This window comes from Penicillium cinerascens, assembly GCF_028974065.1.
Source record: "Penicillium cinerascens strain IBT 15544 chromosome Unknown contig_1_segment0_segment0, whole genome shotgun sequence".
Lineage (NCBI taxonomy): Eukaryota > Fungi > Ascomycota > Eurotiomycetes > Eurotiales > Aspergillaceae > Penicillium > Penicillium cinerascens.
In genome coordinates, this window is record NW_026695287.1 from 1,312,492 (window position 1) to 1,339,211 (window position 26,720).

Here is a 26,720-nt window from a genome sequence, read left to right on the forward strand (position 1 = left end):
GTTTCAAGTCGAAGCTGGGCGAAGCTGCAGGGTGACTAAGCTTTGCTATCACGGGCGGTGAGAGTTCTGGCCGGTGGGGCTGCGTGGTTGAACGCGGCAGAAAAAAAAAGTTATGGGGAATTCTGCGGTGGATTTCTTCAACTCACAACGAGGAGCTCCTCTGGAAGTCGGGACTCAAGCATGAATGAGAGGCCCGTCTACGAGAGGACTCTGACAGAGTCCCAGCTGCTCGAGCATTTACCGAGTGGGATCGCGAATCTCGTTCGGTCTGCTTCGGGGACTCAACAGCTACACGCGCTTGCGCTTGGCGCATTGCAACCACAATGTACAGAAAGCGTTTTCAGACTCTACGAACCGATCATAGTCGATCTGGCAGCTCGATGGCTTCGACCGGATCTCAATGCCGATCCTATTCACGTCCTGGCTGCATTTGGTCGCATCTTGCCATTTGCGACATACCTGCGACCCTTTGCCAACCAACATGCCCTGTCACAGGCAGGAGCTCTGTCAGCTTTGGCTGGAACAAAGGAACTTACTCTGCGACAGTTGGATCCAATTAGCACTCGTGTCTTACTTCTCGCGCTATTCCGACTACTCTCCTTTGATTTGGAGACCTTCTCCAAAGCCGTGTCGCCGATCCAACTGCAATCTCTTTTCCCTCACGATGACCAAGTCATCAGATACCTCGCCGTCCGATGCTTCGCCCTTTACATGCATGCGGCTGACGCAGCCACCGAAAGCATGCTCCGGGTCAATACCGGCAGTGACCCGATTGAAGGAGATTGGGAGGGAACCACAATTGACTACCGCCTTCTAGGTCTCTGGGAGGAGCGGCGATGGGAGGTCCTCAGGAGGCATATCGAAACTCAAAGGTCTTCAAGGCCAGAGAGCGAGGCTATGGAGTTGGTCGATAGGACAAGAGAATCCTTCACCACGAGGTCCGCTGATGTCTGTGGTGTCTTGATACCTCGATTGAACGATGTCCAACCGTCTCCCTCGTCCATTGTGAAGACTACAACCGCGATCGGGAATCTGCGCCGTATTGCGAGATCTATTCTGGGCTTCAAGCCTATTCTCTTGATTGGATTGCCTAACTCGGGCAAGACTACTTTGATCAATGACATCGCTGCCACGATGGGCCAAGCAGAAACCATGGTTACATTGCATCTGAATGAACAGACGGATGCTAAGAGTCTGCTTGGGATGTATGCCACCTCGTCTGCAACTGAGTCATTCTCCTGGCAGCCTGGTGTGTTGACTAAGGCTGCGAGAGAAGGCCGCTGGTTGTTGATCGAGGATCTGGATCGCGCTCCATCCGAAGTTATTGGTCTCATTCTTCCAATCATCGAGAGGGGAGAGTTGACAATAGCTAGTCGGAGAGAGCGCATCAAGTGTGCGGAGGGCTTCAAAATCATTGCAACCATGAAATCCTCTTACAACATTGCCGGAGAGGAAATTGCCCCGAACACGTCCATGCTGGGAAGCAGACTGTGGCAGAGAGTTCAGGTTTCCTCCCTTCCCGTGGACGAGATGCGCGATGTCATCCTCCAAAAGTTCCCTCTCCTTGAGTCGCGCGTGCCAACAATCATGGACGTTTATGGAAAGGTATGCGCTGCATTTCACGGAAGCCTGGCGATCAAGGGATCTCAGGGTCGGACACCCGGTTTCCGTGACTTGATCAAGCTTTGCAGAAGATTGCATCGGCGGTTGCAACGTATAGGTGCGAAAACAGGCTTTGAACCTACCCCGGAAGGTGTCGACGATGAGATTCTACTGGACACAGTGGATGTTTTCCTCAAGTATCTTCCTGAAAGGTCAATGCAAAGCACCCTTGCATCTGTCGTGTCTGAGGCACTTCAGATCTCACCCCAACGTGCCCAATTCTGTCTCAATGAACGGACGCCCAGTTATACGGACAAGAACAACTCTCTTGTGCTTGGTCGTGAAACCCTCCAGAAGATCAAGGTCCCAAGTGGCTCGGCACTGAAGCTTGCAGCAGCAGCATCTCGCTTTGCCTCCACAAGATCGGCCCTGGCGATCATGGAGCAAGTCGCCGCTTCGGTGCAGATGGCAGAGCCGGTCTTGCTTGTTGGAGAAACTGGTATTGGAAAGACCACCGTAATTCAACAGCTCGCTACACTGATGCGCCAGAAACTCACGGTTGTCAACTTGTCTCAACAGAGTGAGAGTACAGATTTACTCGGAGGTTTCAAGCCAGTCAGCATCCGTACAATGGCTATACCGATGCTTGATGAGTTCACCCAGCTATTTGAACACACTTTCTCAGCAAAGAAGAACCAGAAGTTCCTTTCTTCTGTGTCCAAGTGTGTTCCTACAAGCAATTGGGTACGCCTTGTCAACCTATGGCACGAAGCTGTTCGCTTGGCCAATGGTGTCTTTAACCCCGCTAAGGAGGCCGAGAATGGCGATGAGCAACCGGCTAAGAAGAGAAAGCTCGACTCCCCTAAATATCAGAATCTGCGGCAACGATGGGAAGGATTTGAGTCTCAACTTGCGGACTTCGAAGCTCAGGTTTCGCAGGGTGATGCCAAATTCGCCTTTGCCTTCATCCAAGGTAAAATTGTGAGAGCTTTGAGAAATGGCGAATGGGTACTTCTGGACGAAGTCAACCTGGCCTCCCCCGACACTCTTGAAAATATTGCCAGTCTTTTGCATCATGGCAGTGAGGGCTCTCCATCTGTCCTCCTTTCTGAGGCTGGTGATGTTGAGAGAGTATTTGGACATCCCGACTTCCGCATTTTCGGCGCCATGAACCCTGCAACGGATGCAGGTAAGAGGGACCTGCCTCCTGGCCTGCGATCTCGATTCACCGAATTCTACGTGCATTCCCCAGATACCGACTTGAACGACCTTCTGGCGCTCATCGAAAAGTATCTCGGTAGCTTGACGTTGAGCGACCAGCGTGCTGCGCCGGACCTCGCACAATTGTACATGGAGGTAAAGAAACTCAGCAATGAGAACAAACTTACTGATGGAGCTGGGCAACGACCGCATTTCAGCATTCGAACCCTTGTTCGGGCCCTTATCTATGTCATCGATCACGCTGGCATTTATGGACTGCGCCGAGCCATTTTTGAAGGGTTCAGTATGAGTTTCTTAACCGTCCTGGGCCTAGAGTCAGAGCGATCTCTGATCCCCCTCCTCGAGGCACACATCTCTGGCAATGCAAAGAATGCAAGGGCTCTTCTTGGTCAGACCCCAAAGCCTCCCCAAGATGGTCACGATTATGTTCATTTCAAGCATTACTGGATGCGACGTGGTCCTCTGGAACCTGAGGAGCAACCTCACTACATTATCACCCCATTCATTGAGAAGAATCTCAAGAATTTGGTCCGAGCAAGCTCGACGAGGCGATTCCCTGTTTTGCTACAAGGCCCAACGTCTGCAGGAAAGACCAGTATGATTGAGTACCTGGCCAAGGTCTCCGGCAACAAGTTTGTGCGTATCAACAACCACGAGCACACGGATTTGCAAGAGTATCTCGGTTCCTACATTTCTTCTGACGATGGAAGTCTGCGCTACCAGGAGGGTGTTCTGGTAGAGGCCTTGCGCAATGGCTACTGGATTGTTCTCGATGAGCTTAACCTGGCGCCCTCCGACGTGCTCGAGGCAATGAATCGACTCTTGGATGATAACCGAGAGCTGTTCATCCCTGAAACCCAAGAAGTTGTTCATCCCCATCCCAACTTCATGCTGTTTGCCACACAAAATCCCGCTGGCCTTTACGGTGGCCGTAAAGTTCTTTCTCGTGCGTTCAGAAATCGTTTCCTCGAACTGCATTTCGATGATATTCCGGAGAGCGAGCTTGAGTACATCTTGAAAGAACGGTCCCAGATTGCACCCTCATTCTGCACGCGAATTGTTTCTGTCTACCGCAAGCTCTCGTTACTGCGCCAATCCAATCGACTTTTCGAGCAGAAGAACAGTTTTGCTACTCTTCGTGATCTCTTCCGATGGGCCCTCCGTGATGCCGATGACCGCGAACAATTGGCAGTGAACGGTTTCATGCTGCTTGCCGAGCGTGTACGAAACCCCCAAGAGAAATCTGCAGTCAAGGCTGTTATAGAAGAAGTTATGAAGGTCCGCCTGGACGAAGACGTTCTATACAGTGTCGCACAGCTGGAGAAGAGTGTTCCTCAAATGGCTGGACTGCCAGCTGGTATTGTCTGGACCAAGGCTATGAGACGTCTATTCATCTTGGTCTCCAAAGCACTTAGGAACAACGAGCCGATTCTTCTCGTTGGAGAAACTGGTTGTGGTAAAACCCAACTTTGCCAGGCTGTTGCAGAGGCCTTCGGGAGAGAGCTGTTCATTGTAAATGCTCACGTTAATCTGGAGACGGGTGATCTCATTGGCGCTCAACGACCGATTAGGAACCGAGCAGCAATTGAAAAACAACTCACGGAAGATTTGCGACTCCTCATTCACGACCAACAATCTGAGAGCTCTTTCGAGCAATTGAAACAGGAATTTGCCGCCCTTGATGCACAACAACGACAAGAAAAAGATCAAGGTCTATTGCGAAGGGTTGAAAAAAATCTCATTCGATGCAATGCTCTATTCGAGTGGTCTGATGGAAGCTTGATCACTGCCATGAAGACCGGTGAATTCTTCCTTCTTGATGAAATCTCTCTTGCCGACGATTCCGTCCTTGAGAGGCTCAACAGTGTTCTTGAGCCTCATAGGTCAATCCTTCTTGCCGAGAAGGGCCCCGTTGATTCCATGGTTGTGGCCGACGGTGGTTTCCAGTTCCTGTCAACCATGAACCCCGGTGGTGATTACGGCAAACGAGAGCTTTCCGCCGCTCTTCGCAACCGTATGACAGAGATCTGGGCACCCCAACTGTCGGAGGATGAAGATATCCTCCCCATTCTTCAAGTGCGGTTGAACGTTAAACAAGAGCAGGTCGCTCGAGCAATGCTGCAGTTCGCAAAATGGTTCAAGGCCACTTTCCAAAATACCTCAACCACATCCCTTTCACTCCGCGATCTCCTCGCCTGGGTCGATTTTGTGAACACATGCCAAACTGCGGACCCGTTGTTTGCCATCGTCCAAGGTGCAGCCATGGTCTTCGTCGATACACTTGGTGCCAACCCAGCCGCAATGCTCGCTATCTCTCTCAACAATCTCGACGGCAATCGCCAGAAATGTCTCGACAAGCTGAGTGAATTGTTCAGCGCCGATGCTTCCAAGATCTACTGGGAATCCTCGAATGTCACCCTCGAGCCGGGATTCCTGCGAGTAGGACCATTCTCTCTACCCACCGCCGGAGACACAGAACCCGACCCGCAATTCACCATGGATGCTCCGACAACCATCGCCAATTCCGTCCGCATCGCTCGTGGCTTGCAGTCGTCGAAGCCCATCCTCATGGAAGGTAGCCCAGGTGTTGGCAAAACCACACTCGTGACAGCACTCGCAAGGGCTCTTGGAAAGCCCCTCACTCGAATCAATCTTTCAGAGCAGACCGATCTCACCGACTTGTTCGGTTCTGACGTTCCGGTAGAGGGGGAGACGTTGGTCAGTTCGCCTGGCGTGATGCTCCGTTCCTCCGAGCAATGCAACGTGGTGACTGGGTTCTTTTGGACGAAATGAACCTGGCCTCCCAATCCGTCCTGGAAGGTCTCAACTCTTGTCTGGATCACCGTCAGCAAGTTTATATCGCCGAACTTGACCAGATGTTTAAGCGGCACCCCGACTTTGTCCTCTTCGCTGCGCAGAACCCGCATCACCAAGGTGGTGGTAGAAAGGGTCTTCCTGCATCTTTCGTCAATCGTTTCACAGTGGTCTATGCAGACAGTTTCACCGATGCGGACTTGAAGAGAATCTGTGCCAAGTTGTTCCCTGGCAGCCCTACTATTCAGACAGAGAGGCTAGTTGAGTTCATCTCTAGCTTGAACCGAGCCATCGTAACAGACCGCCGACTTGGAGCTGTTGGTGGCCCATGGGAGGTGAACTTGCGTGATATTCAGCGATGGCTTCAGTTGGCGGACCGAGGCGATTTGCAGATTCCCACCAAGCATTTCCTGGACGTTGTTATCAGCCAAAGGTTTAGAAGTGAAGAAGATCGAGCAGTGGTCTCACAGATCTATGACCGTATATTTACGGACTGTGATATCGGCCAAAAGAGCTACTACCACAACCTTACACCTGACTACCTGCAGGTTGGGTTGGGAGTCTTGACCCGTGACCCTATCCTCCAGCGCTCGGTTGAGCCATGTATGAAGGTTCTTCCGAGGGATCTTCACATCCTTGAGTCGCTCATCCTGTGTATCGACAATTCTTGGCCGAGCATTCTGGTCGGAGCTGCAGGCTGTGGTAAAACCACGCTGATCAGAAAGCTCGCGGCTGTCAATGGTGCCAACCTTGAAGAGCTAGCACTCAGCGCCGACACCGACACCATGGACCTGATTGGTGGGTTTGAGCAAATCGACCATCGGAGGGAAGTCTCGTCATTTGTTCACGACGTTGAGGTTTTCCTGCGACACCAGATCATCCACTCTTTCGCGTCTGGAGATGTCTCTGACGCTGTGGCTTCAGCCCTTTGGATTTGCCAGCACTTCCAAAGCTCGGAGACTTCGCTGGAAACCGTGGTCTCCTCTCTTTCTGAACTCTGCCAATCCTACCAGGACCCAACTCTGCAAGAATTCCTTTCTAGAGCCCAGAAGTTGTGGGATACTATTCGCCAGACCGACAAGATGAAGGTTGGGTTTGAGTGGACGGAGGGCGTTCTGACGCGGGCTGTTCAGAATGGGTACTGGGTGGTCCTTGACAATGCCAACCTCTGCAACCCGTCTGTCCTGGATAGACTAAATTCCCTGACTGAACCCAACGGTTCTCTCATTCTCAACGAACAACGAACTGAGGATGGATCTGCGCGAATCATCACCCCTCACCCGAACTTTCGCCTTTTCTTGACCATGGATCCTCGCAATGGTGAGCTCTCCCGTGCCATGCGGAACAGATGTGTTGAGATCTGTTTCATGTCACGCGAGATCCAGGAAATTCCTACCGCGACTGGGCCTTCCTACACTTGCGAATCCTCGCTCTACCGGCTTCGTAACATCTGGGATTTGGAAGCTGCCGCATCATCCACAAACCTTCACGACTTTGTCGAAGTTTGCCTGGATCATCTCTCGCCGGTAGACTTCTTCTATCTCCAAAAATCGCCCCGCACCTATTTGCCCAGTTATCCCAGTGCTGAAGTGAAACAACTTGTCCAAAACGCCCTCCAACGTCGTTCATCTGCACTTCAAGAAAATGAACAGTGGAAGCCCCTCAACGTGATTGCCGGGGAAATCGTCATGGGCGGAGCCTCTTTGGGTCTACAAGGATTACGGCAGCCAATTCACCCTCTTATCAATGAGCCACTTTTGTCTGTCACAGGTAGTGGTTACCGTTCAGACGTTGTCATTCTTGCCTACCTCGAAGAATTCAGGCTTGACATTCATCACCTTCGACAAAAGTTGGTCCAAGCCAACGAATCTGGGTTGCAGCTTAAACCAAGCCAAATGACGCGACTGGAGCGATCATTGGCGTCAACCCGAATTCAATCCTTGATGAAAGATTCAACACAACCCGTTGGCTTCTTCTTGTCTGAGTGCGGCCAGGCTATGTACAACTACGTTCAGAGCCTTGATGAGACTAGCCTCAGATCCCCTGAGATTGTAGCCGCGCTTCGGACTATCATCTGCCTGTGCTGGGACATTTACCGCGCGACAGATGTCAGCCAAGTTAACGAGGGTGAATTCCAAGTTTACCTGGAAATTGGCCGGAGGGTCTGTGCATCGTTGCTCAATTCATCGCCGGTATTGAAGCCATTGGAAAGCGCTCTATCACGCGCGCTTACTCAGTTCCAAGCTGGCTGGGCGTTGACTACTGGCCTTAGTATGCAAAGGATCTGGGACTCATGGCGACAAATTACCCCCTCCACACAAGAGCAGCTGAATTCTTTGATTGAGCTTGAAGCCACTGTCTCCGAATTCACTTCTCTCGCCTTGCAGACACGCGTGGAGCTGTCTCAACTTAGTCATGTCTGGGATTCATTGGTCAACGCTCAGCGATTCATTCTTCGGGATGGTGCCGATGGAGATGTTCTTGTCCAGAGTATTAAGCAGACCGTGGCCGAGCTTGGCCAGGCTGTCCGACGATCTGACTCTGCTCAATATCCCTACTTCTCTGAAGAATTTGAGGCTCTGTGTCAGTATCACGACATTTCTTCTGAGGTTAGCCAAAACGACGCAGCTATCAAATCTGTCGTGCCGTTGCTTGCTGGTCGTCCTGCCCGGTCGCTTGATTCTTCAGCCTCCCAAAATCAAGTCCCCGAGCTCCTTCAGAGGATCGCATCGTTCTCGGGGGCCGCAAAGGACTCAAGCTCCCCACTAGCGATTGGCGGTGTATTATCATTGTCCTTGTTGGAAAGATTGGCATCGGTTGGCGGTACGACCTTGGGCCAGATGGACATTCTTCAGGCCGAGAAGCAGGCTCTTTCAAAGACTCTTTCTCTGAGCAGTCGACAAATCGCCATGGACCAGTCTGACAGCCTCAAACGTGCCCTTGCCGCGCTCACAGTCCAGTTGGTCGCTTGCCATAGAGAACTCTTCGAGCCCCAATGCGCCGAAAACCTCATTTTGACTCTGCAGGCCATTCAATCGGGTAAATCGGTGGATAAGGGCTTCTCTATTCCAATTCACCTTGACCAAGGTGTTGGAGACAGCCATTTCTTCAAAGTTTTCGCCGAAAATGACCTTCCAGCTCTCATTCGCTCAATGACATCGGTTTCCCTGAGTGACGAGGAGAAAATCCATTCTACCGGCCTTGCAGCAGTTCAATTAGCAGTGATTCTTCTGCGACTCTTCGTGCCAGACAAGGCCTTTGATCCCTCTCTTGGCCTAGTCGTCCAGCGCACACGCCATTATCAACGCCTGGATGAAAGCAGTGCCAAGTCGAACGCTATCCTTTCCTTTGAAGATTCATTCTCAGGCCAGCCTTCAAACCTTCGCTCCATTCTGTTGCAAGAAGAGATCCAGGAATTGGGCTCTGCCCCTCCTCCTTCATCTGTCACTCGTCCTCAGCAGTCTGAACTTGGCCTTCTGCACGGCGAGTTCACGAACTTGATCAATTCCGTTCTCAATCGGAACCCAGAACAGATGATAAGATCCACGGAGGTGGCATTCAAGTCCCATGAGATGATTCAGCTCATGCGCGATAACATCCGACAGCTCAGCAACCGCCTTAGCTCGCACTACAGATCCTACGATGACATTACGGTGCCAGTAGTCCGCTTCCTTCAACTTCTCGAGGTCGGTCTATTCTTGGGCTCTAACCAAACCGAGAAGACCGGAGGAGCACTCGATATCCAGTCTTTGAGCAAGCGAACCCCGTTCTTGGGAGGCTCAATTCACCCAGTTCTTTCTCAAGACAACGTTAGCCAGCCTTCGAGTCCAACCAATCTGGTTGAAATGCGGCTCCATGAGCTATCTGCTCTCTGGGCCGCCAAGGATGCGGATCTTTCGGTTCTTGATCTCAGATCAGGACGTGATACAATTCGCCACATCTTCGCTGATTTCCATCATCTGTGGAAAACCAAGCTCAGAGAAGATCAGGAGAAGGAAGCCGAGAAGTCCGAACTCTATCGCTTCAAGGGATCGTGGGAGGATGAGGAAGAAGTCAATGAAGCCGAATTGAACGAACTCTTCCCTACTTACGAACAAGAAAATCTGCCCAATGCAGATGAGGTTGGCCGCATTGATCCTAGAATGATTGCTGTCCGCCTTGCCTCCCTTCATGCCAAGATTGTGGGTGACCAGCGTACCGGTCAAGCACTGCCCACTTTTATCAAGCAGTCTGGTCGCCTGCTGGGAACAATGTGGTCCGGCAGCAAGAGTCCCTTGTCGCCAGTGCCACCTCAACACCATCTTTCCCCCAGTCTTCTTGCTTCTTGACGATGTTGTTGGCGAAGACACTCAAGATCGGCAGAAGAACTACAACTTCTACACCGATTCCAACATTGCTGAAGCCAGAAGACTCGTGACTCTCACTCTTTCTGTTCAAGCTCGTTTTGTCCAGATCCAAACTGTGTGGCCGGAACATGCTGTTCTTCACGATGTTATTACCTGCTGCTCGGAGATCCTTCAATTCAAACATGTCGAGCCCGTTGCCAAGTTTATCACCAAGGTCGAGAAACTTTATTCCCTGGTCCATGAATGGCAAGTGGTGGCTAGCAGGGAGTATTCTGCTGCTCCTCTTTATGACGAGCTTACGAACCTGATTGTTGGTTGGCGTCGCCTTGAGCTCACAACATGGGCGAAGCTCCTGGATCTCGAGAAGGAGAGATGTGTTGACGATGTCAGTGCTTGGTGGTTTGTCGCCTATGAAGCACTCTTCGCTGTTCCTATTCAGATGGCCGAGTCTGGGGAGCAAGACATGAGCGAGCACATCCAAGGTGTTATTTCAACCTTGGAACAGTTCTTCAACTCCACCACGCTAGGCCAGTTCAGCCGCCGCCTCCAGCTTGTCACTGATTTCCAATCTCTTCTTACCGTATTCGGTAAAGACTATGATTGCCTGAAGCCGCTTGTCTCTGCTCTCAACAATTTCCTGTCTCACTACCGACCGTTTGAGCCCTCAGTGGACAAGGCCCTGCAGGACAAGAGGTCGGCTTTGGAGAAAGATATCAAGGAGCAGATCCAGTTGGCAAGTTGGAAGGACACCAACATTGTTGCCTTGAAGGAGAGCGCTAGAAGGTCCCATGTCAAGCTGTTCAAGCTGGTTCGCAAATACCGCGGGGCTCTCGGCCAATCTGTTCAGCCAATTCTTGAGCAAGGTGTTCCCGATTCTGGAGAGAACAGTGTCTCTATAATTGAGGAGACATCACTGGCAACCATTGTCATTCCAGAGGCATTGTCGGCCTGCCAGAAGAGCAAGGAGCTGTGGTCATCGAGAGCTCTCCGATTCCAAAACCCGGATGGCACAGCCCGCAACATGATGAATCTGTATTCGTCTATTCCATCCGAATTTGACATTGCCAAGGAGCTCGACGGATTCGTTGTATCTGTTATCGAGACCATAAATGAGTTCAAGTCGTCAACGCCGAAGACCTTGACCGAAGACAACAAGGACGACGTCCAGCATCTTAAGGTCCAGAAACGCCGTCTCTATGCTGATACGTTGAAACGCCTCTTCGAAATGGGTGTTAAGCGGAATGCTGGAACAGCCATCATTGAAACCCAAGCATCGATTGCCCAAGTCCTTTCTACGACTGGTGCCTTTGAAGTCGGCGCTACAGCATCAAGTTCCATCCGCAGTGCCGAGTCATACTTCCACCGACTCCTTGACCTTTTGCCACGCGCTCGTCTGGCATCTCGCAACTATTCCGAAGAGCTAAGCAATGTCGAAGTTTCCAGGAGTATGGGCTCGATCGAGCATCTGTTGTTCATTATCCGACGACAGAGAAGTGTCCTCTCACCTGGACTCTCCGGTCTTGGAGATCTGAAGGCTACTTTGAACAAAATGCAGAATTTGTGGTCGATTGGTTCAGATTCACTCACCAAGGCCGGCGCTTCTGCTACCGAAGAAAAGGTTGGCCTGACCAGAGTTGTTGCATGGTTGACGCCAATCCTCGAACTCGCCTCGACTATCATCGAAGTTCATGCCAAATTCTCAAATGTCGATACTTCGACTATTCTTCAAGAGCTTCGATCTAAGAAGACGGCCTTTGGTGACTTGCGCAAGTCTCTCGAGTCGCTTCCCACGCTTCCATCCGGCATTGTATCCCTGTCCCAGCAAGAGCTCACCCAGCAAGGACGGTCCTCGCTTGATCAGCTTGATGTCGACCTGAGCCGATGGGCACGAGATCGCCCGGACCTCTCTTTTGCTTTGGATCAGATTACCCCATGGACCCAAGCAAGCAATATTGCTCTCCCGGATCCCAGTGGCACCGGTAGCCTCTCGATTGAAAGCTTTGACAACAGCCTCATGTCTGCCATTGACAAGATGCTGGTCGGCCTTCAACAACTCAAGGACGTACCTACTGGAATTGACTTCGGCGGTCTAGTCTCGAGAAGTGACGAGTTCTTCTCCCGAGCATCCAAGGCTGTTCATCTCAGCGAGATCAACTCATCGCTGGTGGCAGTCCTTGACCAGCTGCAACATCTGCAAGATAATTCCGCCAAGTCTCTTCCGATTGCCGCTGCTTTGGTGACTAGTATTCTGCCTATTGCCAACAGATACTACCTCATCTGCCACGATCTGTCTGATCGCTTCATTTCAGTCCATCGCGAGATCTGTAAGACCTCCTACATCTTGACAAAGACCTTTACGCAGGTTGCGTCGGAGGGTCTCTGCAGCCCAGCCGAATCATCCCAAGAAGAGGGCAAAGAAGGCAAGATGGAGAGTGGTACTGGCCTCGGCGAAGGCGAAGGCGCAGAAGACATCAGCAAGGATATCGGAGACGATGAAGATCTCTCGGAGCTCGCGCAACAGCAAAACAAAGAAGACACCAACGAGGAAATGGATGATTCTGCCGACGCTGTAAACATGGACCAGGAAGAACTGGAAGGCGAATCTGGCGAGCACAAGGAAGAGGAGGACGAGGAAGACAAAGACAAGAGCGGCGACGAAGGAGAAGATGACATTGACGAGGAGGTTGGCAGTGTCGATGGCCTTGATTCTGGTGCTGTTGACGAGAAGCTGTGGGATGGCGCCAATGATGAGCAGCAAAAGGAGACTGAGAATGAGGAAGGAAAGGGCCAAGAAGAGGCTGATCAGCAAGCAGCCGCCCAGGAGCAAAAGAAGGAGGGCGAAGAAGCCCAGAAAGGAGAAGAGGGAGACGAGGAAGAGGAAGAAGACGATGAAGAGGAGGAGGCTCCCGAGGATGAGGGCGAAGCTGTTGGCCGGGAGGATATGGACGTGACAGATCCTCATGCTAAGGAAGAGGAGACATTAGATCTCCCTGATGAAATGCAGCTCGACGGTGACGACAAGGAAGGTGGTGATGAAGGGGAAGACGACGATGGTATGGATGATCTCGATGACATGGGCCCTCTTACCGAAGAGGAGCAGAAGGCCAATGAGATGGACTATCAGCCTGGTGATGAAGATGCGGACATGCCGCCGGAGGAGCAAGTCCCGGGCGAGGATGAAGAGATGGCCGAAGGTGAAGATACCAACGAAGGCGAAGGGAACGAAGAAGAAGAGGCCGGCGGAGAAGATCCTGAAGAAGCCCAACAGGACGAATTCCTTGCTCAACGCGATGACAACGAAGAGGCCGGTGAAAACGTTGCTCCTAGCGAAGCAGTCACCGGTGGCCTTGGTGCCGACCAGGACCAGAATGACGACAAGGGTGCCTCTGGAGATGCGCAGCAGGAGAGTGGTGAAAATGACCCGACTGCCAGCGCCGAGCAACAAACCGGTGCTGCCAAAGACAGTGAAGAAAGCAAGCGGAGTCGCGATGCTGGCGGTGCCGAGGACTCAGCTCCCAACGATCCTCAAATCCAAGCATTCAAGAAGCTCGGAGATATTCTCGAGGAGTGGCACCGTCGCCAGAAGGAGGTGTTGAATCCGTCGCAGGAGGAAGAGGAGTCGCAGCCTCTGCCCCAAGATACCGATATGGCGGATGCCGACTTTGAGCACCTCAAGGACGATGACGACCAGGCAGACACGCAAGCTCTTGGACAAGCTAGCGAGGATCAGGCCAAGGCCCTCGACCAGAACAAGGGCGTTGAGTCTGAGAACAAGCCTGGGGAGAATGAAGCTCTGCCGGATGTTACAGATGACAATCAAGAGGTTCTGGACAACCAACTTCAAGATGAGATGGAATTGGATCGAGGCAATCCCCCAACTGATGGCCAATCCGCCGGGGCTTTCATTCCTGGTGATCATACATCACGCGACCATGCAGACGGCGCCCTTGGTGCCGAAGATGTCAACGAGGAGCTGGATGAAGTCGACACGCAGCTCGCCGCCATCCATCTCTCATCTACGCTTCCACCCTTGACGCCAGAAAGTGAAGCCCGTCGTCTCTGGTCTCGCTACGAATCCGCCACAAATGATCTGTCTCTGTCTCTTACCGAGCAGCTCCGGCTCATCCTCGCACCAACTCTTGCAACCAAGCTTCGCGGCGACTTCCGCACCGGCAAGCGCCTGAACATTAAGCGCATCATCCCGTACATCGCCTCCCAGTACAAACGGGACAAGATCTGGATGCGTCGTTCTATCCCCTCCAAGCGCAACTACCAGATCATGCTCGCCGTGGACGACAGCAAGTCCATGCTTGAAAGCGGTAGTGGCCAACTCGCCTTCGAGACTCTGGCTCTGGTTGCTAAGAGTCTTAGCATGCTTGAGGTAGGCGACCTCTGTGTCCTCGGATTCGGCGATGAAGACCACGTCCGCGTCGCACACGAGTTCGGCAAGCCGTTCTCTTCCGAGGCCGGTATGCAGGTTTTCCAGCATTTCAGCTACCAGCAAACTGGCACGAACGTGCGCAAGCTGATTGCCGACTCTATCGCCCTCTTCCGCGAAGCGCGCTGGAAGCGATCTCCCGGTTCTGGCTCCGCAGACCTGTGGCAGCTCGAGTTGATCATCTCCGACGGTATCTGTGAAGACCACGATACCATTCGCCGTCTCGTGCGCCAGGCGCTCGAAGAGCGCATCATGATCGTCTTCGTCATTGTTGATGCTGTCAAGGGCAGCTCCATTCTCGACCTCTCGCAGGCCAGCTTTGAGGCTGATCCTGACTCCGGTGGTGAGATGAAGCTGAAGATGAAGCGCTACCTTGAAGGATTCCCCTTCCCCTACTATCTTGTTGTTCGTGACGTCCGTGAGTTGCCGGCTGTTCTTGCCACTGCGTTGAAGCAGTGGTTTGCCGAAGTGGTGGATGTCTCTTCGTGAGATTACAAAAAAAGTGGTTTGCAAATTTGGAGTTTTTCTTATTATGGGAGCCTTGGGACATTTGTATATGATAGATTTTTACTAGACATTCTGTGTACATGGAATATACAGTGGTTTTCGAAATCAGTTATACTGCTACACTCTTTTCTATTTCAACCCCCGCTTCTCGTTTACGCTCGCCAGTCGTAATACAGAAGGCTATGCCTCTACTACAAAGGGTTAACCATTAGTAGGGAAGGGTGTCTGTTTTATTTCTACGACTTTTGCTATTTATTGCGCGTCTCATTCGTTGCTAGGCTAGTTAGTAGAGTCGGATTACCGATTCTCCCGCAAAATCAGGCAAGAGGAGGTCGGATTACCGATTCTCTTAACTAACTATTAGGGAACTAGTTCTTAGAGCTAACCTCTTCTCCCAATCAATTCCCACTCGACCGCTCTCTCTGGCTTGCGTCTTGATGAATTCAACAATATCCCCCTTTGTCAACATGCCCGGAACAGCCCCCCATCCCATTATCCACATCAATGGCTTCCCCGGCACTGGAAAGTTGACAGTTGCCCAAGATCTGGTCGCACATGTCGCCCTCTCTGCAAATCTGAAGCTGATCCACAACCACCTTCTCATCAATCCCGCTGACGCTGTCCTCCACCGTACACAACCAGGGTACCAGTCACTTCGACGAGCTGTCCGCGCCGCTGTCTTTACGTCCCTAGCAACCGAGCCTGCAACCTTCAATACAACCTATCTGTTCACAGATTTCCAAACAACGAATGAACAAGGTGCCAGTGTGTGCGCAGAATACGCACAAGCTGCGAAGGATCGAGGCTGTCTACTGATTCCCATTGTTCTGACCTGCGATGAAGATGAGAATATCAAGCGCATGATGCAGTCGGAGCGTGGAAAGCATGCAAAGCTCATGGATGTGGAGCTGCTGAGGATGTTCCGCAAGGGAGCACCGGTTTTCGAGTTTAGCGATAGGAAAGAGTTTTTGGAGATCGATGTGACACGCTTGGAGCCAGAGGAGGTGGCGAGAACTATCTGGGAGCATGTTTTACAGTTCTATCCCGGTTTGAGCGGTGGGGAGTCTTGATGGTGAATTTGCATTGTTATATCCTCTGCTATAAACCTGGCCTGTCAGAGTGGCCTGGAGGACCCTTCCGTCTCTGCGTACAGTACTCTTCCTGTTTATCTTTGTTCAATAATTCTGCGTATTTCCTTAAGAGTTGGTATTGGTATCATAAATGGTATTGTACTCGATAAAACGCCTAGAAGATGCAGAATCTACCATCCATACTTCGAACCCGCCTCCTTCTTGTTTCGCCTTCCTGCGGCAAAGCTCTCCTCCAGCGCGTCCTTTTGCGAGCTCGCTGCGTTGACCAGTTGCTGCAAAGTGTGCTTGCCTGGCGCAATGGCACGGACCGGGTTATGTTGAGTAGCAGCCAATTCAGTCTGTGCAAGTGCCTGGTTTGTGGCGTACTCCTTGTCCGTATTGAACTCGAGAATGCGAGACTCGGCTGGCGGTGCGTTACGGCCGAAGAGTTGGCGTCGCTCTGATTTCGAGAGGTTCAGATCGTTGGCGATATTATCCAATGACGAAGGATTTGAAGATACTGTCGTGGTTTTGGAATAGTCTGGAACAGCGGAGGCGAGCTCAGGCGCTGGTGCTGGGCCTGCAGATGGCGTCTCGGTTTCGTATACCAATGGCTCGTACGTCCCTGCTGACGCGGGGAGATCGTCTGTTCGACTCGAGTCTTCGGAAGACAGCGAGAACAGACTGACTTTGGGTTTTGGTGGAGCTGGCTCCGCGGGCGCTTTTGTAGTCGGTTGAGGTGCTGCCATTTCTGAACCTTGGCCTCTGGGCGCTGGCGCTGAAGGTATGGGTTGGGATGTAGTCTTGGTAGACTTTTTCTTCTTTTGGTTACGCCCCACAGACAAAGGTCTGAACATCATGGGGTTCCCTTGCAGCTTGAACTCCCCAATCTCTGTCGTTGTCGTCGGCGCATCGTTTGATGTGGTTTGCGATCCCAGGCTTCCAGCCGCAGGGATGGTGTCCGCGTCATCTCCGCCAGCATCGGCGTCGAATGCGAAATCATTCCTCATCTCCGCATCGGCCTCACGGCTGAAGCCAGGCGTCGCGCCAGTCTTCAGGCTGAACACCTTGCGGGTCGTAGCCACCGGCGCTTTCTTCTCGGCCTTTTTCGGGGCGGGAAGGAAGGAGTTGAAGCCTGAGAAGGCACCTCCACCTCCTACCCGGGCCTTCTTGCGCGCAGGTCCATCCTCGCCGTCCTGGTCGGGTGCATGTTCTGGCTTGACCTCTGGGAGAGCAACGCGGATCTTGCGCGGGTTGCTGCGGTCCACTTGGAAGCCAGGGCCAGACTCAGCTTTGTTCGCGGTGGAGGAGGCCGGGGTAGTATCGGGCTCGGCATCAGAGCCTTCGGAGTCGGAGTAGGCTACCAGCGCCATGGTGTGTGTTGTGGATGTTTGGGCAGTTCCGAGCTGGCGATGATATCTAATTTCCATGCAAGCCTGAGTGCCTTGATGCCTTGGTGCCTCGTGGCCTCGTGGCCTTACGGCCAACACCACCCGCCGGATCTCGGTTCCCCTCGATCCGATTACTCACCCGATCCGTGATGAGCGGCGATGAATCGGAGAAAACACGCGGGACTCGAATTGGATTGGAGAATGAATTAAAGTCAAAGTAAACTTAAACTGCCGATCCGCCGGATGCGAAACCATTAAGACCGATGATGGCGTCTGCATCTGGGACACTTTAGGACATTAGGGCAGGTCACCACTTCGTAACGTCATCGGTTACTGGTGATCCGGTTTCTCCCGCTAAGATACGTCTTTGATAGAGATATCTGAGTTGTTTCGTAGTGAATTTCCAAGTCACAAATGTATCGGAAAACCGAACTTCTAGTTATATAGCGATTGAGACAAAGAAAGACTAGCCATAGGGGGGCCCGCCTCTGCCAATTTGGCACCCTTTCACTTGCTCACTCCTCCTCGTCTTACCAAGTGTAGACTACATCAATTCTCTCATATGATCCTTGACTCAATTATTCGAATCAATACAAAGAGAACCAGCACAATATCGGGACAGTGGAGCAGTCTGGGACCCAAAGGAGGAGAGGAGAGAGATCAATGCGTCATTTCCCTGCCCCTCCCCACCTTTCTCTCCGGACCTCTCCCTCTCGTTTTATGGCCCTCGCCCTTCGTTCTCCATGCCGAGCTTAGGAGGTCTGTTAAAGAAACGGCGCAAGGAATCGCAAGACCTCGCGTCGGAGCAAGCATCCGATCCCTCTAATCCCGAGAACCACGACGGTTCAAGCGCCTCCATGCAACCCGCCGTGTCGTCACAAGCATCTCCGCACCAGCAGACCCAGGGGTCCAACAATGCCGCCAGTATCAACAATATCATAAATTCCCCGGCCAATGCCGGCCAGAGTGCGCAGAATGCTCAGCAGACACCTTCTCAGGCTCAGGGCCAGGTCCAGGGCCAGGGCCAGCAGCCCCAAAAGGAACGCACCACGAGGGGCAAGTACTCGCAAGAGGATTTCTTGCTGCAGCGCACCCTCGGCACTGGTAGCTTCGGTCGGGTCCATCTCGTTCAGTCCAAGCACAATCATCGGTTCTACGCCATGAAGGTGTTGAAAAAGGCCCAGGTGGTCAAGATGAAACAGATCGAGCACACCAATGACGAACGACGTATGTTGAATCGTGTGCGGCATCCATTCCTGGTCACCCTGTGGGGAACGTGGCAGGACTCGCGGAACCTGTACATGGTGATGGACTTTGTGGAGGGTGGTGAGCTGTTCAGCCTGCTGCGCAAGTCACAGGTGAGTTTATCGGTGTTTAATTTCTTTGTGTGCGATCTTCTAACCCGTATCTCCGCAGCGATTCCCCAACCCGGTCGCCAAATTCTATGCCGCTGAAGTGACCCTGGCTTTGGAATATTTGCACGCACACCAGATTATTTATCGGGACTTGAAGCCAGAAAATCTTTTGCTCGACCGTCATGGCCACTTGAAGATTACAGATTTTGGTTTTGCCAAGGAGGTGCCCGATATCACCTGGACTCTTTGCGGTACACCCGACTATCTTGCTCCCGAAGTCGTTTCATCCAAGGGCTACAACAAATCCGTCGACTGGTATGTTTTTCCCCGGATCTCTGCTCGTGCCCACTTCGTTCTAATTCTTCCAGGTGGTCATTGGGTATTCTCATCTTCGAGATGCTCTGCGGATTCACTCCCTTTTGGGACAGCGGATCGCCCGTCAAGATCTACGAAAATATCTTAAGGGGCAAGGTCAAATACCCGCCATATTTGCACGACGATGCCGTCGATTTGCTCTCCCAGTTGATCACCGCCGATCTCACCAAGCGTTTGGGTAACTTGCACGGCGGCCCCGAAGATGTCAAGAACCACGCCTGGTTTGCTGAAGTCACTTGGGACCGTCTGGCTCGCAAGGACATTGACGCCCCTTATATTCCACCTATTCGCGGTGGCCAGGGTGATGCAAGCCAATACGACAAGTATCCCGAAGAGACGGAACACTATGGTCAGGAGGGTGAAGATGCGTAAGTTCCCTCCCATCCGTTACATTGAACAATCCGATACTAACTGTCCTAGATATGGCCACCTGTTCCCCGACTTCTAGCCTGTATGATTTATGACGAGATGAAAATCCGCACGGGTTTGGATTTGGTACCGGTGGCGCTAGCAGGGAGTCGCTGGAAAACCGCGAGGTGATATGTTGGAGGTCTACCCGATCTTGGATCGTATATTAAAGCAACTGGAATCGAGTTTTTCTTTTTTTTTTTCCTTCTCGATATACAGGGATGTTTCTATAATGGGACCTCAAGTCTCCAAACCAAAGAACCACGTCCATAATGTACACGGGCTCCAAGGCCATCAATATTCGTACAGATCTTGCTTAAACCCATCTTTCATCTCCCTCCTTCCTTTGGTCTATTCATGTCCATTGGACCTAGGAAGAGCCAGTGCCCATGGCGACCAGGGCGGAAGCGTCGCCACCCATCTTCTTGCTCTCCTGGGAAACGCGGCTGATGTAGGTGCGGCTGGTGACGTTCCACATGGCGATGTACTTCTCCATGCAGCTGGACAGGCAGCTGCTCTCCTTGGAAGACATGGAGGAACCGGGGGCGGGAATGCAGGCGTCGTAGCAGTGCTCGTTGATTTTCTAAACGCGAATTAGCGGAGGTAAAGCGCAGGAAAGAGATGGTGACGTACTCCGATCAGAGCACGGGCGTTGTTCATGGCCGACTCCTGCTGCAGCTGCTGCACGAGGGCGGTCTTGATGTCCTCGGAGGACTTGGAGGGGGCGGAGGGGGCGGAGCCGAATAGAGACATGGTGAATGTGGTGGTGTTTGGATGATAGAAGTCGAAGAGAAGCCGAGTTCAGGAATTGAGAGAAGCTTCCGCTGTGGCTGGTGAACCCTGCGCCACACCTGATGTGGACACCTTACAGTGTGCATCTACAACACAAACACCTCCGTGATACTCTTCTACTTCTGTCTCCGCCATTCGCTCCCTCTGAATTCTCCCTTCTCTAATCCTTCTCTTCTATTGGGTTCTTGGGTTCTCGGGTCCTGGTGACACCGTTAAACCCGTTTCCCATTACCCTCCCACCTCCGGTCTCTCCTTGAGCAAGCCCCTCGGGCTCTACTTCGACTTTCCAACATGCGTCTTCCCGCCCTTTCTTCTCTCCTGTGCCTTGCTGGCTTGGCCTCAGTGCCCGTCGCTGCCTATGAAGGCGACCCCGATATCAAAAGCATCCCGGTAGGTCACTGTTAGTTGACACCATGTGCGCAACCGAAGTACTGATCGCAATCGTCGTATAGCTTCGAACCCACAGTCTCAGTCCGGTATGAGTTTCCTCGGATCAGTGCAGCTTGTCTGCCATGCTCAAAACGAGCTCGCGACTCGTTTACATCTCGAACACGCCCTTGTTAACGTTCGCGACAGCCATACCTCGATTCGGACTTCCAAAGCCGCTGGTTCGACTTCGGAGGAGATACAGTGATTCGGGCTGATAAGTGAGGTTCTTCTGCTCGTCTTTAATAAAAAGATAGGAAACTGATGAGTGTTCCTTGCTAGATACATTCGTCTCACAGCCGATCGGCCTTCGCAGCAAGGATGGGTCTTCTCTCGCGTGCCTCTGACCGCGACCAATTGGCAGGTAGGAAGGAATGCGATATATCAATTATATTATTTGTGAAGCTCACGGGTCTCAGATTGAGCTGGAATTCGGAATTCACGGCGAGGGCAACTTGCACGGTGATGGCTTCGCCATGTGGCTCACCAAGCAGCGCGCCACCCAGGGCCCTGTCTTCGGCTCTACCGATCGCTTCGAGGGTCTCGGCATCTTCATTGACACCTACAAGAACAACCGCCCGGGCGTGTCGTTTCCCTATGTCATGGCCATGATGGGCGACGGACAGACCACCTACGACCAGGCGCACGACGGCAAGGCCAACGAGCTGGCTGGATGCTCTGTACGTTCACTCGCAATGCTCCCTCTGTGGGACTCCAAGGCTCTAAACTAATAAATTTCCAGGCTCGTGGTCTTCGTGGCGCTCCTGTGCCTACCAAATTGCGCCTGACCTACTTCCAGGACAAGTCCCTCACCCTGGACCTCCAGTACAAGACCGAGGACTCGTGGACCAACTGCTTCACCCTCAACGCGGATGAAGCCAACATCGCCATCCCCTCCGTCGCTTACCTGGGTCTCTCCGCAGAGACCGGCGAGCTGAGCGATAACCACGACGTCATCTCCCTCAAGGCTGAGAACCTGTACTCGGTGAACCGCAACGGTGGCAGCCGAGGCTCCGACAGCTCTGGCAGCCGTAACCGTGGTAGTTCCGGCAGCAAGGCTCCCAAAGAGTCGGGCAGCTGGACCTGGTTCCTGTTCAAGGTTGTCTTGTTTTTCGGCGCCATCGTGGGCGGCTACTTCGGCTACACGATCTACCGTACCAAGGTGCGGTCGTCACGCTTCTAAACTCGCGAATCCCATGGATTACCATGAAAAAGCAGATTTTCTATTCAAATACCAGATTTGACATAAGGCACTCCGGTTTTGTTGGCCGAATGTTTTTCGTCTTGCATAGCCTTTGAATGCATGTGTTTATTTTCGTTGTTTTCAGGCACCTATATCTTTTTCTCTTGAAATGAATCCAGTCATGATAAGCTCATCATTGAAACGGTGTATGGAGTAGGAAGAATAAAGGGTATCGTAAACGCCGTCCAAATGCAACACCAGCTCTGTAAACTCAATCGAGTCCAATTCACAAAATGCATCAATGCCCGCGCTCTTCAGTCCACATACGATCGATGATCTGAAACACCTCCGTCACGCTTCGCATCACAGCCTCGTCGATGCCCAGAGCACCATACCTATGCTGCATCTTATCCGGATGCCAGCGCACACGCTCGACCTTGAGTGTCGCCGATAGATCGGCCCCAGGCACATGGCGCATAAAATCCTGGACAGAATCAGGATTCACATCGCGGCGCTTGCCCGACTCAACAGGCCAGAAGAGCAGATTCCGAAGCGGCTTCGCAGAGGCAGCCTCGGTATCAGATGCAGCTTCAAACTCCTTCACCACCTTGGCAATCTCCTCCCAACTCGCCAAATACTCCTGCCAAGCCCCCTCCCACGCCCTCCTCTTCTTCCGCTCCGCGCCCCGCCGCAGACTATCCTCCATGGCCCGCTCAAAGGTTCTGCGCTCATCCTCGCGACCGCGGCCCTGCTGCTCGCGCATCTTGGCTCTCCTACGCTCTTCGCGGAGTCGTTCCTGTTCTTCCACCATGCCCTCGCGCGTGCGTTCCCACATTCGCGCGCGCACGTAGGCGGCGTATTCCTCGTCGTCCATCTGTTCTAGTTCCCCGTTGGGCCCTGGGACCTCGGGGACGGCGTAGGTATGTATAGGTTGTCCGTAGACACTCTGCCAGTAGGCGGCGCCTTCGTCGTCGCCTAGTGCGTCGAAGAGCGATTCGCGGAACGCCACATTGGGCGAGATCGGTGGGTTGTCCTCATTTGGTGGATCTGGGGATCGATGCCTGTGACGCCGTTTGGAGGAGCGCTCGCTGTGTCTGTGACTGCTGTGGTGTCTTTTGTGGTGTCGAGAGTGGCTGCTGTGTTTGTCGCGGGATGAACTGCTTTTGAAGCGGAAGCGCCCTTTGCTCTGGCTTGATTGCTTGTACTCGTCTTTCTGTTCGGGTGGCTGCTCGGGTGGGCGAGGAGCACCCTCGGGATGGTCTTCCATTCTTGAGGGAGAATCTATGCCATGACGAGATGTTGAAGAGAAAGGTGAAGATGAAGACGATGATGGGTGTGGAAATCGTGACTTAGTCAGTCTTTATCGCTTATCGCTTATCGGTTGATCTACACAGTATACGTCGCTCACTTTTTTTATTTACGCTGCTTGCACTGCGGTGAAAACTACGATGAAATAATAAGTCGGGATGTTCATCAGATCGATTGCAACAAGAGATACACATACGCAACGCCAGCCCCATTCCCCTGATTCCTCGCCTATAACGCGTGCTATACGAACCAGTCCGATAAAAAAAAGATTCAAATGCGATAATGCGCCATGTTCTTCTTGATCTCGTCCACGATCTCAACTGCCTCCAGTGTACTCCGCGCTTCAAAGTCATACCGTTTCTGCTCTGTGGCATCATTTCCACGCAGAACAACGACCCGAAAGCTCTTCGGGTGCCGCCGACTGACCTTGCAGCCCACCACATCGTTGAAGTTGATTGAGCGGGTCTTCGTCTCAGATGCGGTCTTGCCCGTTTCTCCCGGCACAATGTGCATGTAGTCATTGTCAAAGGTCAAGATACGGTGATTCGAGGCGGTAAAGGACATGGGTTGCTTGCGGAAGACGTGGTAGCGTCGGTAGTAGCCGCCAATGAGGTCCTGTTTCTGCGAGGATGAAGGGAGCATTCGTTGGGTGCCCTTCTTGCTCTTCTTGCCTTTGTCCACTGATCCCGGGTTGACGCTCTCGACTTGCACGGGTAAAGTGGGTGAAGAACTGCCCGGGGAGCCACCGAGAGAAAGTGGCCCTGCACCGAAGCGTCGGCGTACGAGGTCAAGCTCAATGATATGGCCCAAGGCCTCCACCGTACGATCCAGCGGTGCAACGGTATTCGACCCCATCACCTTGAGTAAGTAGTTTCCCTTGTCCAGACCCCAGCGCTTGCAGACGGAGTCTAGAATCTCTGCGATATAGCTGTCTGAAGTTGTGTTCAGGGTCATGACATGTGCCGAGCCTTCCAGGTTGATGAATCGAATTTTCAAAGTCTTGGAGACACCCATTCGAGGAGTGGCATGCGAAATGGGGACCACTGGCCGATCTGCGGGGGTCAAGGTGCTGTCATTCAGTGCAGACGAGAATGGTTGACCCAGAATAGGATTCAGGCGAGGACCCGGAGTCTTCGCTGGCGCTGCAGCTTGGACACCTGGGACCGCAAGGCTGGCCGGGTGTTCACTGTCGTCGGATCCCACGCTCGTGCTGAATTGCGGATATAGGCGCTCGTTCTCGGCAAACTCCGCATTGGATGCTTCTACAAGTGCAAACTCATCGTATGGCTTGCCCCGTGAGCGACCACGTGCCTTTGCGGCTTGGTTGTTGTTCGAGGTGAAGTCGGTCATCGGGAGCGTCCGCCCGAGTGCAGGGAAATCGTATTCGACCTCCCCATCGTCGACCATTCGAAGCGCCCATCGATTCACGGTCAACTTCTCGCGTCCGATGGATGGGCCACGCGCGTCTTCGGAATACTTCCAGAGCGCAAGGCCAATTGTCTCAGCAACGGTCACCGGTGCAGGTTGCTCTGATAGCTTAGACTCTCGCATAAGCGGCACATCCAGTGGGTCTTCAGGATCAGAAGAAAAGGGAACGTAAATCTTCAAGTACAACGGATCCTCCTGTCCTCTTCCAGAGAGCACCATGAATTTCTCTACCGGGTTACTTGGGGCACGTTTGCGAGATTTGAGTTGGCTAGTCAACAGGCTAACCGGCTGCACTGTGCTGATAGGCCGCGGGGGTGGGAGATCGTGTAATTCGGGAGCCGGAGTCTTCGATTTGCGCGGAGAGGAAGTCTGACTCGGACCAGTTCCCGCGGGCAGCTTGTGCATCAAGACCATTGGTGAAGATGAGTCCATGCCTAGACTGCCGTTGATACCCGCCAGCAGTAATGAGCCAGAGCCAGCTGTGGCGTCGAATTCAGAAGAAAGGGCGGAGCCCACAGACTCGGCACCGGAATCTTCATCCTCCTCGTGCAAGTCTCCGAGGGCAATGCTCTCTGCCCCGCGACTGCCGGTCCTCTCTCGTCGCTTCCGGGGATGCCCGACCACCTGGTCCATTGTAGAGAACTGGACTTGGCCTTGTCTGTAGCTCTGCGACTCGACCTCATTGTCCGTCGACAGGTCACTGCTAGTAGTTGTATCTCGGCGCGGTCGTTGCGGTTGTCGTAGCTGTTCTTGCTTTGTCCCTGTAGTACCCGCTGATCCCATGCGGTTATGAGTTGCAAGATTGTGCGTCGAAGGGGACGTAATCATGAGCTCCGGACGATCACGGTGTTCCGAGCGAGTGGGAGAAGAATCGGCGCGATCTCGGTGGATGGGCATTTTGGAGAACTTGATCTGGTCGGCAGTGCTATACTTGAGAGTCAGACACATGCAGGGCGACACTAGGCAGGACTCAGAAACAAACCTATTCATGCTCTCCATCTCCTCGTCACTCTCATCACTCAGGTCACTGCTGTCGTCGTCCTCCGCCTCCGCATGGCGCTGGACTTCTTGTTGGCGTTCACGCCGGCTTTTCTTCTTCCCAGGACGTGCGGGGTGTCTTCGTGCTGTAACATCTCCTTGGCTCTTGCCAGTGACCATGCCCCCTTCGTCATCCTCGCCGTCCTCCACGCCGAGGCCCTGGAGTTCATCCCGCGCGGCGTTCGCGTCGCGAACTGCTAATCGGTAGTATTGTGAAGAGACCGCAGCCGTAGTCGGGATCGGAGGCGAATAGGTGCGCTTGATATGGCCAGTGGTTTGGGCATTGTTTGTGGACGCGGCTGACCAGCCCGCGGCGCGGAATCCGGGGGTGTTGAGAACGGCGTCGTTGACGTTAATGAGACGGTCACCGATGCCGTCTTTAATCGTCGAAAGGTATGATGATCGCAACTGCCAGATGGTAAAGCTAGACTTTCAGTTAGTCCATGCAACGGTTATCGTACAGGGTGAAGAGGGGGCTAGGGATCTCCCCAATCGGATTTCCCCAATCTCAACGTCCGACTTACTCTTCATTGTGAAGTAGAGACATCTTCTCGGCCCTCGAATGAAGGGGACGAGATCCCGTGAAGAGTACGGGAAGCGCTGCTCTGTCAATGGTGATCGCGTACAACGAACAAGGTCGGTCACCACAGCAGTCCCGTCAAGGCCGAAAGTGCATACTCGGGGAGGACACGCACTCCCCAATCAGGAATCAAGTGAGTCTCGCTCAATCAGGGCCAGCCTGGACGGTAAAAGAAAGAGATGCGCAAAAGACATGCGCTGAGCCAGGTGGAGGTGAGTAGTGGCGGAGGCGGATCCTTGCCTTTCCCCGCCCCTGCACAGGCCTTGCTCGGCATGTTTGACTTGAACTACTCTTCCAAATGCTGTGATAAAGTTCGAGGCACATTCGTTCTGCTTCATCATTGGGGTTTTCTTGCACTTGTAAATTAGCTATCACGACTTTTCCCGATGGCCTTACTGGTGATATATATATGCAGGGGCAAGCTTTGGATTCCAAACA

At 52.8% G+C, this 26,720-nt stretch overlaps 7 protein-coding genes across 7 annotated transcripts; 3 read left to right on the top strand and 4 right to left on the bottom strand.

Annotated features, from left to right (window-relative positions):
- Positions 1-180: 180 nt before the first annotated feature.
- N7498_002034 (AAA family ATPase midasin) lies at positions 181-14,910 on the top strand (the record flags this gene model as incomplete). The annotated part of the gene is made up of 3 exons (XM_058449096.1): positions 181-5,541; positions 5,673-9,906; positions 9,950-14,910. 3 exons carry the CDS (start codon positions 181-183, stop codon positions 14,908-14,910), a joined length of 14,556 nt encoding a protein of 4,851 aa, XP_058311440.1.
- Positions 14,911-15,395: 485 nt separating this feature from the next.
- On the top strand, positions 15,396-15,998 carry N7498_002035 (uncharacterized protein; the record flags this gene model as incomplete). The annotated part of the gene is made up of 1 exon (XM_058449097.1): positions 15,396-15,998. One exon carries the CDS (start codon positions 15,396-15,398, stop codon positions 15,996-15,998), a length of 603 nt encoding a protein of 200 aa, XP_058311441.1.
- A 191-nt stretch (positions 15,999-16,189) lies between these two features.
- N7498_002036 (PRCC domain-containing protein) lies at positions 16,190-17,371 on the bottom strand (the record flags this gene model as incomplete). The annotated part of the gene is made up of 1 exon (XM_058449098.1): positions 16,190-17,371. The coding sequence occupies one exon, from the start codon at positions 17,369-17,371 to the stop codon at positions 16,190-16,192; it is 1,182 nt and encodes a 393-aa protein (XP_058311442.1).
- Positions 17,372-19,897: 2,526 nt separating this feature from the next.
- Positions 19,898-20,280, bottom strand: tim13 (protein translocase subunit TIM13; the record flags this gene model as incomplete). The annotated part of the gene is made up of 2 exons (XM_058449099.1): positions 19,898-20,110; positions 20,161-20,280. The coding sequence occupies 2 exons, from the start codon at positions 20,278-20,280 to the stop codon at positions 19,898-19,900; spliced, it is 333 nt and encodes a 110-aa protein (XP_058311443.1).
- A 330-nt stretch (positions 20,281-20,610) lies between these two features.
- N7498_002038 (legume-like lectin family protein) lies at positions 20,611-21,928 on the top strand (the record flags this gene model as incomplete). The annotated part of the gene is made up of 6 exons (XM_058449100.1): positions 20,611-20,709; positions 20,772-20,795; positions 20,896-20,966; positions 21,028-21,109; positions 21,165-21,425; positions 21,488-21,928. The coding sequence occupies 6 exons, from the start codon at positions 20,611-20,613 to the stop codon at positions 21,926-21,928; spliced, it is 978 nt and encodes a 325-aa protein (XP_058311444.1).
- A 298-nt stretch (positions 21,929-22,226) lies between these two features.
- On the bottom strand, positions 22,227-23,195 carry N7498_002039 (uncharacterized protein; the record flags this gene model as incomplete). Its single annotated transcript, XM_058449101.1, has 1 exon — positions 22,227-23,195. One exon carries the CDS (start codon positions 23,193-23,195, stop codon positions 22,227-22,229), a length of 969 nt encoding a protein of 322 aa, XP_058311445.1.
- A 311-nt stretch (positions 23,196-23,506) lies between these two features.
- Positions 23,507-26,249, bottom strand: N7498_002040 (Sin1 family protein; the record flags this gene model as incomplete). Its single annotated transcript, XM_058449102.1, has 3 exons — positions 23,507-25,589; positions 25,647-26,126; positions 26,227-26,249. The coding sequence occupies 3 exons, from the start codon at positions 26,247-26,249 to the stop codon at positions 23,507-23,509; spliced, it is 2,586 nt and encodes an 861-aa protein (XP_058311446.1).
- Positions 26,250-26,720: the final 471 nt, after the last annotated feature.